This window comes from Gobio gobio, assembly GCF_949357685.1.
Source record: "Gobio gobio genome assembly, chromosome: 25".
Classification (NCBI taxonomy): domain Eukaryota; kingdom Metazoa; phylum Chordata; class Actinopteri; order Cypriniformes; family Gobionidae; genus Gobio; species Gobio gobio.
In genome coordinates, this window is record NC_137121.1 from 33,602,367 (window position 1) to 33,612,450 (window position 10,084).

General features: G+C 41.8%; 1 protein-coding gene across 1 annotated transcript in view; it reads right to left on the reverse strand.

Moving 5' to 3' along the window:
- The window catches only part of lrrk2 (leucine-rich repeat kinase 2), a 97,759-nt gene extending 87,698 nt beyond the window's left edge, over positions 1-10,061 (reverse strand). Inside the window, exons 1-3 of the mRNA XM_079808751.1 lie at positions 9,872-10,061; positions 9,618-9,697; positions 3,697-3,794 (exon numbers count right to left, since the gene is read on the reverse strand). Coding sequence (XP_079664877.1) covers positions 3,697-3,794; positions 9,618-9,697; positions 9,872-10,007 — 314 coding nt within the window. The 5' untranslated portion in view covers positions 10,008-10,061. The remainder of the gene's footprint in view (positions 1-3,696; positions 3,795-9,617; positions 9,698-9,871) is intronic.
- Between the last annotated feature and the right edge of the window lie 23 nt (positions 10,062-10,084).

Sequence of the window (10,084 nt, forward strand, 5' to 3'; positions counted from 1 at the left end):
ACTGAAGAAAGACTTCTGTTTTCATTTGTACATCCAAACACTGAGAAACTGCCAGTGTTCACTCGTTCACAAGTAACGTTAATGATCTCGAGTGTTTGCATGGGCGTGCCAGATTCTCTGGGCGGGGGAAAGGGAGGAAACCGTTCCTGCTTGGATGTCAAACCAGGAGACTTCAGGATTGGCTCGTCTGGCCTGTCATTTTCTCAAAGGCAGAGAGAGACAGCCAGAACTCGGTTTTACACCGATCAACATTTCTATCCACTTGGGGACAATATTCAGGCTAGGGGAACTCATATTAATGTTGAAATACCTCATAAAATGAAAATTTCATGCCATGGGACCTTTAAATCACCTTTCTTTCCCATTCTGACATTCAGTTTGGAGTTCAGGAGATTGTCTTGACCAGGACCACACCCCTAAATGCATTGAAGCAACTGCCATGTGATTGGTTGATTAGATAATTGCATTAATGAGAAATTGAACAGGTGTTCCTAATAATAATCTGTGGACATTAAAAATCCCAGGATGTCCTTCGATAAAGAGTAGGGGTGTAACCCCGGCATCCTGGCCAAATTTGCCCATTGGCCTCTGTCCATCATGGCCTCCTAATCATCCCCATATACAGATTGTCTTCATCACTCTGTCTCCTCTCCACCAATCAGCTGGTGTGTGGTGGGCGTTCTGGCGCAATATGGCTGCCGTCGCATCATCAGGTGGTGCTGCACATTGGTGGTGGTTGAGGAGATTCCCCCTTCTACATGTAAAGCGCTTTGAGTGCCTAGAAAAGCGCTATATAAATGTAACAAATTATTAATTAATTAAATTATTATAATCCTTTAGGTGAGTGTAGGTCCAATATTATCATCACTACACAGCTTCCCAGTTCAATATTAAATTATTTCTACTTATTTATGGAGCTCTTAAGGGTCTAGCCCAGGGGTGTTCAATCCTGCTCCTGGAGGGCCACTGTCCTAGAAACTTCCAGCAGGTGTGTTGGAGCAAGCTGGAGCTAAACCCTCCAGGACCGAGTTTGAACAGCCCTGGTCTAGCCTTTTAATACCTAACAGTCCTGTCACCTTATTACCCATCATGATCAAAAAATTCCAAAACCTCAACTTTTTATAATGCCAAAAACAGATAAATCCAGTTGCAGATGAAGAATATTTTCTTAAATGTCTCTACCTAAGCCTTCCTAGCAATTTTCAGTTTGTTCATGACTATAAAGCGCATCATTAGGGCTACAAAACCAGGTGGAATTTGGTTATAAAATGCATTTATTATGTATTTACAGCAGCATTCAAAATAGTGTATAAAGCTGCTGTGTGATCATAGGTACAGTTAAATGACCATAGTCTGCACTTCCTTCCTTGTTAGAACGCTAACCTCTTGTTTATATACACACATTGGGACAGCCATCCCAAAGTTTATTAGCCTCTGTCATACTCAGATCCACCCTTGACTGCCATCACCCTCGAGTTGTTGTGCCTGCATCCCTTCTATTTGCATGTCACATGAATTTGTGTATGTATGTGTGTATGCATTAGTAAAAAAATGTTTATGGGTCAGTGACAAATAAGATGAAAATAAGATGTTTTAAAAGCATGCATCAGGTATGTTAAAATTGACAGTGTATTTATATTGATTTGATGACATTTGCACCGTTTTTTATGGAAGTTAAGATTGAATGTACCTGAAACTGTCAAATGGTGTAACTGCCAAAGAATGAGAAATATTCAATATATTATCCACCTAGATGTCATGTAAGCGAACTCTAAATACTTCATTTTAAAATATCACATGATTATTTTATTTTATTAGAGTTCTCTAAATGTAAATTGTATTGCGTTTTTGCAATACTTGGCGGGACATATGCGGAAAACACCTCCGTTTTCTAAATAATATTAGACAAATTATGTAAATAAAAAATTTGAAAACCATGTTATTACAAAACCTTTGACCTTCTCTGTGATATAATTATATAAAATGACCCCTTGAATGGTGGCTACACCACCACGACACTTCAGGAATTTGACATGATTCCCAAAGTAATTATAATATTCAGAACAATTGCGTTCCATTTACTATTCAATAGTTCTGATGTAAGATTATGCCAAACTAGCTGATATGGTGTTTTAATGAGAATTTCACCTTTTTTCAAAGAGATCAATTATTTGGTCCAAAGTTTTTACGGTTACACCACATTGACATTTTTGCAATCATCTCCCAAATATTCTCTCAAATTTTAGACTTGGTTCTCAAAAAAGAGAATGTATGCAAGTAATTTGGTAATTTATTTTGAAATTTTAACTCTTTTAAATGTAATTAAACCATATGGAAACCAAAAAAAAAATCAGCATCACGTCATTAACCCTTATATGCACATTAACTTTAATGACATCCCAATCTTAATCCGTAGGGTTTAATATGGAGTTGGCCCACCCTTTGCAGCTCTAACAGCTTCGGCTCTTCTGGGAAGGCTTTCCACAAGGGTTAGGAGTGTGTTTATGGGGATTTTTTCTTCTAGAAGCGCATTTGTGAGGTCAGGCACTGATGTTGGACGAGAAGGCCTGGCTCTCAGTCTCCGCTCTAATTCACCCCAAAGGTGATCTATCAGGTTGAGGTCAGGACTCTGGTGTGGAGGAACTTGACTGGCCTGCACAAACTCGCTCATCCATGTCTTTATGGGCCGACGCTTTGTGCACTGGTGCAGTCATGTTGGGACAGGAAGGGGTCGTCCCCAAACTGTTCACACAAAGTTGGGAGCATGAAATTGTCCAAAATGTCTTGGTATGCTGAAGCATTAAGAGTTCCTTTCACTGGAACTAAGGGGCCAAGCCCAGCCCCTGAAAAACAACCCCACACCATAATCCCCCCTCCACCAAACTTTACACTTGGCACAATGCAGTCAGGCAAGTCCCGTTCTCCTGGCAACCGCCAAACACAGACTCGTCCATGGGATTGGCAGACAGAGAAGCGTGATTGGTCACTCCAGAGAACACGTCTCCGCTGCTCTAGAGTCCAGTGGCGGCGTGCTTTACCCCACTGCATCCGGCGCTTTGCATTGCACTTGGTGATGTAAGGCTTGGATGAGCTGCTCGGCCATGGAAACCCATTCCCTGAAGCTCTACACACTGTTCTTGAGCTCATCTGAAGGACACATGAAGTTTGGAGGTCTGGAGCGATTGACTCTACAGAAAGTTGGCGCCTTCTGCGCACTGTGACCCTCAGCATGCGCTGACCCCGCTCTGTGATTTTACGTGGCCTATCACTTCGTGGCTGAGTTGCTGTTGTTCCCAATTGCTTCCACTTTGTTATAACACCACTAACAGTTGAGCGTGGAATATTTAGTAGTGAGGAAATGTCCCGAATGGACTTATTGCACAGGTGTCAACCGATCACGGTCCCACGCTTGAGTTCACTGAGCTCCTGAGTTGATGCACTAAATTGATGCACAATTCTTTAATATGCATCCGTCCACCTAGTCAATCACTTTTAATCTTAACCAGTAGAACAAAGGAACTTTGAAACTCTCTTTCACTTTGTACTTTTAAGTTTTCTATAATGATACAGAAAGTGGCTTATTCAAGGAAAGCAATGATAATTCTGCTTTAAACTGTTGAAAGTTACTTCAACTGCACAGTCTATATAAACAGGAATATGTACGACAATATAAGTTCATAAATAACTCTGGCTTACTTGTGCACCTCTATAAACTCATAGTCCACTGGGTTGGTCAGGCTATCCAGAGTGCTTGGACAGATCTCCATCAGACGACACAGCAGAGACCAGCCTACCTACAGTACCAAAACAGTAAATCACTCTTTTAAAAACCTTTACTGGATCCTAGATGCACAGTCGATAAAGCTGAAATGAAAATGTCCACCAGAAAAGATGTCACAAGTAACAGCAAAAAATATTTTCTTCATTTACTTACCCTTATGTCCTTCTAAACCCACATGACTTTAGCCTCATTCAGACTATCAGTCCAAATCCGAATCCGGTCGTATTTAGCATTATTTTCATATTATTTTATGTTTATATTTAGGATTTCAATCCACATATGAATGCAGCTCAAGACAGATTTGTAAAAAATGCATTTCATGTGATTTGTTTGCCGTTCACACTTGCTAAATATGACGGGATTCCAATCAGATACGCAAATAGTGGGATTTGGACTGACAGTGTGACCGTAGCCTTTGTTTCTTCCAAGAATAGTATGTTTTAAAGAATTTTCATGTTGCTCTTTTCCATGAAATGAAAGTTATTATGAGCCAGAAAGAAAGTCCATATGACATTAAAATATTATGCTCTCTTCTTACAAACATGGAACTAGTAACAGTGGACATCATCGATTTCAAAGGCGATTTTTCACATTTGAACTTGCCCAAGTGCAAATAACAAATGGATTTTAAGCAAATTACGACTTCATGAATTGAGAAATAAATGTTTCTTTGATCTTTTAACATGTAAGTGTCACAAGCCGCGTTTCCACCGCAGGAACTTTCTCCAGGAATTAGGGACTTTGGGGTGGTACTCGGTGTGTTTCGACCACAGGAACCGGGGTCTAAATGAAGTTCCGGGTAAATATTTCCCCCTCCAAACCATAGATATACATAATAAAGGCTAGATGCCTTACGACGGAGTCTCTAACGTCATCACCGGCGGCCATCTTGTCACAGGTAAGCTTTCTGGCGGGCTCTGATACAAGGCGAGTGATCTGCATGAACACAAATACTCTTATCTCACTGAAATCTTGACGGATTTACAAATGGTTTGGTTTCTTACAAACGTTATTAATGTGGCTGTAGTTATGGATGCTTGAACAAATTATGAATAATTTTTCATAAGTATGCAGTGTCATAACTACATCTCTGACATTTATAACAAACCAAACAGTTTGAAAATCGGTAGAAAATTGAGCAAGTTATGATTATTTAAAAAGTGCAAACCACATGGAAACAATGTTACGAGTGAGCGAGCTGCCTGTGACAAGATGGCCGCCAGGTGCGGACGTCGACCTCCATTGGCCAGCAGCGCGGACGAGACATCTAGCCTTTATTATGTAAATCTATGCTCCAAACGGCCCTGCTCCCGAGGTAGTACTTTTTCAAAGTTCGGGAACTTTCGGGGGTGGGACTTGGGCGCTGAACATGCTGATTGGTTGAACTCATGCAGCGTTTTATTTCAACCAGCATTTTTAAAAGTCTTTTGCGAGGTTCGTTCTGCGTTCAGCAAATATCAGTCTTGCTCTTAATGTCCGATGGCGCGCGCTGTCTCAGCAATCGCACAGTCAATGTCTGTTATAGCTGATAATAACATACGTTGTCTTATTTTAAATCTAGCTTTACGAGCTTTCATGGTGCGTTCACACCGGACGCGAATGACGCGATTTGCGCGAGTGATTTTTATGTTAAGTCAATGCAGAGATGCGAATAGGCATTCTCGAATCGCTCAAGTTGAAAAATCTGAACTTTGGCGGATATTCGCGCCGCGTTAACCAATCAGGAGCTTGCTCTAGTAGTGACAACAATGAGGAGAAAATCTGTATATTAATATCTGGTTCAAACAATATGATTATCACTGTGATAACATTAAATTACATGAAACACAACCCAGTCTCTTTTTGTTAAATGCAAGTTTATGTTTGATCAATAATACAAAGTATAAGTAAAAGGTATAATAAGCTATACATGAAATAAAGCAAACAATTCAGTCAAACATTCAAAGTCAGTGCTAGTCGGCTACAACTGTAACGTACAGTTATAGCCTAAAAATTAAAAAGTAATGAAACTTCTCTTTGCCCTCAGCCTAAACGATTTGCCAGGGAACAAATTATAGATCCATGAGACCAAAGATCGGCCGTTACATCTACACAAGACGAATTATAGCTTGAGACACCACAGAGACATCAGAGCCAGCGGCAGACGGCAGAAGGACTGGCCGAGGAAAGGCTGCTCTCGCCGGGGTTGACGAGCGCTGAGCGTCCGCTGATCCACTGGAGCTCACAACTCCGAAAACACCAGACAAAATGTTCAAATAGGTGCTCTCTTTATAAATAAACCACAGATTTGAGCTTTAAAAAACTACATTATCGCCTGAAAAAGTCTTAAAACTACGTTTTGTCACACATTAACAGTAGAATTAAAAAAAAAAGACGTGTAAACACAGCCCATGTCAGCCATTTTTCAACGAGACGAGCCGGCTGGCAGAAGCCCCTCCCATTAGGCGAATTCGCGTCTGTTGTGAAGTGAATTTCACGCGCGAATAGGGCGAGTAAACTTAAAATGTTCAAGCGTCCAACTTCGTGCGAATAGCGCAAATTATTCGCGTCATTCGCGTCCGGTGTGACCACATCAGAATACACTTTAGTATCAGTGCTCGTCTCTTTTCCGCCATTTTGTTAATTACATATTTAGTAAACCAATACATAACCAGCAAAAGCAGCTCTCCTCCATACTTGTTATTGTTGCAGACAGTATCGCACAAAAAAAATTCCTGTCCGTCGCTGACTGGGAGGAGCAGCCGCGCGCAGTCCCACGTCTCTGGACTAATTTGCCTAATCTTCACGGTACTTTATACCGCAGTGGAAACGCAGGCAGTAGCAGGTCTGGGGGAGAAAAAAAGTCCCTATAAAAAAGTTCCTGGTACAAATTGTTCCGGGTAATTTCGGTGGAAACGGGGCTACAGTCATCAGCTGGTGTGCCCAGGTTGGCCACTAGAGGGCATTCCTTCCCTGACCTTTGCCACGCAACCATGAACTTCAGTCCCCATAATCCTTTGCCCGAACTCATCATGAATTATTGCATTCACCTGTTTATCATAAAAAAATGTTTGTCTCAGCCCACTTATACCTAGCCTGGCTCCGCCCTCCGCTCAATTTTAATTTTCCTTCAGTGCTCCGTCTGGGACTGCGGTATAGTCTTAGGTTTTCTCCGAACAAATTTTTACCGGTCCAATCAGCGAACAGAGAGAGTGGCTGAGAACGATGACGTTGATGTTGTGCGCTAGTTTGAGTTGTAGTTCAGTAATGGCGGCGGAGAAAAGGCGCGAGCGAATCCATTCATCTGTTGTGGCACCGCGGGCGAATATCCAGAAGTTAAAGCCGTTTTTTAGAGGCCATGATGTTGTGTCCTAGCCTGGATGCCAGCCGAACGTAGCCCCGCCCACAACATTTTAACTCGGCCAGTTCGGTCTGGACTTGATCTGTAGAGGAGTAATTATGCCCAAACAGAAACTATTCAGACCAATGAAATTTGGGCTTTAGATGATGATGGACAGATGATAAACAGTAACGTAATCATCCACGTCATCAAAGGCGCTTGGGTTAAATTTGTTCTAATCCTAAACGGAGAACTTGTTCGTATATGCATTCACCTTTACTATTTCTCTCAGAAATGATGATGGTGTTGGTAAGTACTCTTTGTATCCTTAAATTTTTTTTTTTACAACACCGGCAAAGATCGTTTACACTCATCTTCTTCTTCTTCTACTTCTTCCAGTATGCGTGCAGACAGGGTTGCCAGGTTTTCACAACAAAACCCACCCAATTGCTACTCAAAACTAGCCAAAAACAAGCCCAATAGCCTTCCAGGGGGGTTTCCTTGAAAAAAAATGGCATTTGGGGAGTAAAATATGTATTATTTTGGCAGGGCTGGCAGCTAAAATTTGCATTCCTGGGTCTGTATATCACATAATTGCGGTCGCTTCAACTCGCTGACATGGCAACACAGTGCAGTTGAGTTCTGTTGACATTTGACAACTAACGTTATGCGTCTCTCCGTTGCTCTGATTGGTTGTAGGTCTATCCAATTGAGGTGTTTCCTGGTTCGGTTGAAACACGCCCCATAATCACAGCCCAACGGAGCAGCATCAGACTCATATTCTCACTAGAATTGAGTATGACGACGTCAGGCTAGTTGTGTCCCGGGAAAAGTTTGATTTTCCAGTTCGCTCCGTTAGTGGTGAAGGAGTTGCTGAAGCCCCGGTAAGTTAATTGTTTCTCGTGCGGTCGGAAGGTACTGTCATCATTTACAGGGGCTAGTCAGTGATTTTATTGACCCACTGTTTTAGACAAACACCAAGGTCGTGTGGTCATTAAACTGCTGTCCGAATACACATCTCTGAGTTTTCAAGAATATATCACTTCAAAATTCACTGTTAATATCCTTTTTGACCCCTGCAGAGCACCGTACGGTTGACCTTCGCAGTCATTTGGAATGCATTTCTAGGCTTGAATTTCTTTAAATGCTGGCAAGTGTTTACAAGAGCAATATGTTTCATCACCGCTCAAAAATTTCATCTGTTCTCTCTGTCATTTCTCATGGCGGTTTTGTAGTTGTCACTCCTCGTCTGAGCACTCTCCTTTGTCTCTTGTTTTTGTGGATTGTTTTGTGTTTTGACCCTTTGTCCGGCATATTACTACGATTCTGGATTTTCCAATACATCTGCGCTTGAATCTTTCCAAAGTCTCCTGTACGTTTCAGAACTCAAAACTTCCTCATTAGTCCAAAAACAGCTTTTATTTAATTCAAGCGTGTCACATTATGACGGAATAGTGCAACGAAAGACTTAATCAGATCAACGCCTACTTCTACATCATCACATCTTTGGCTCCGCCCACTGGTGTGTTAGTGAGATGATAAGGAGAAAAGAGAGACACGGGATAACACTACCTTCTAAAGGATCCTAATGCTTGCAAAGTGCTTAGGCTATTTGTTTTCAGCTATTTGAATGTCTCAGTTTGTATTTGCATTATTTATTTGTATTCGGTACATTTCAATGTGGATCTTTTAGTAAATCAGTTTACACTTTACACTGAAGTCTCACAGCAGCCAATCACAGCAGTGGGCGTTTACACTGAAGTCTCACAGCAGCCAATCACGGCAGTGGGCGTTTACACTGAAGTCTCACAGCAGCCAATCAAAGCAGTGGCCGTTTACACTGAAGTCTCACAGCAGCCAATCACAGCAGTGGGCGTTTAAACTGAAGTCTCACAGCAGCCAATCACAGCAGTGGGCGTTTACACTGAAGTCTCACAGCAGCCAATCACAGCAGTGGCCGTTTACACTGAAGTCTCACAGCAGCCAATCACAGCAGTGGGCGTTTACACTGAAGTATCACAGCAGCCAATCACAGCAGTGGGCGTTTACACTGAAGTATCACAGCAGCAAATCACAGCAGTGGCCGTTTACACTGAAGTCTCACAGCAGCCAATCACAGCAGTGGCCGTTTACACTGAAGTCTCACATAGTGGCCGTTTCAGGGTAGAAATTGGCTTTTATTTCTAAATTATTTATGTAAAAAATCGTACTAACATTATGAACACCCAAGCAAACAAAAAAAATTGTTATGGCCCCTTTAAATTCATAAAATGATGGAGAACTTGGGGGAACATGCACAGTTAAAAGTGTTTTTTTTTTTCTCATATCCTATTCACTCTCATTATGGAAAAGAGCAGCGTGAACATTCTTCTCAATATCTCCTTTTGCGTCCCACAGGGAAAAAAAGAAAGTAATTTGGTTTGGAACAAAATTTATAGAATATATTTTGGGGTGAACTATTAAGCATTTGCCAGGAAATTTGTGCAGACAAAAAATAAAGAAGAAGAAGAAGAGTACCTGCTGGACTTTGCTGTTGGAATGCGATGACAGCACCAGCATCAGAGGCACATGGACGTTTTGATCCGCAAACAGCTCAACTGCAGGACAAAAGAAGAACACAAATCTAAAAATATCTCAGCAGATGTCCCACTGGAAAAAGCACAGAGAGGGGGGGCTGAAACGTCACATTGCTGTCTGCCTATATGAATGTATATTAAGACTTTAAAGCATCAGAATGTTAACAAAGCACAGTGGTCATATTAATAACTCACCACAGTGATCTGTATGGGACAGGAACAGGAGGTCCTGTATGATCTGGACCATGGTGCCCAGCTGTTTCCCCTCTGTAAGATTCAACCGGACCAGCAGCTTCTTCAGTCGGACCCCTAACTCCTCTTTCTCAGCCATGATCTTCCTCTGTCTGAGCTTTAAAGCCCCTTCTGATACTCTCGGACCATGTGGACACAATGTTGCCGCTGCAGACC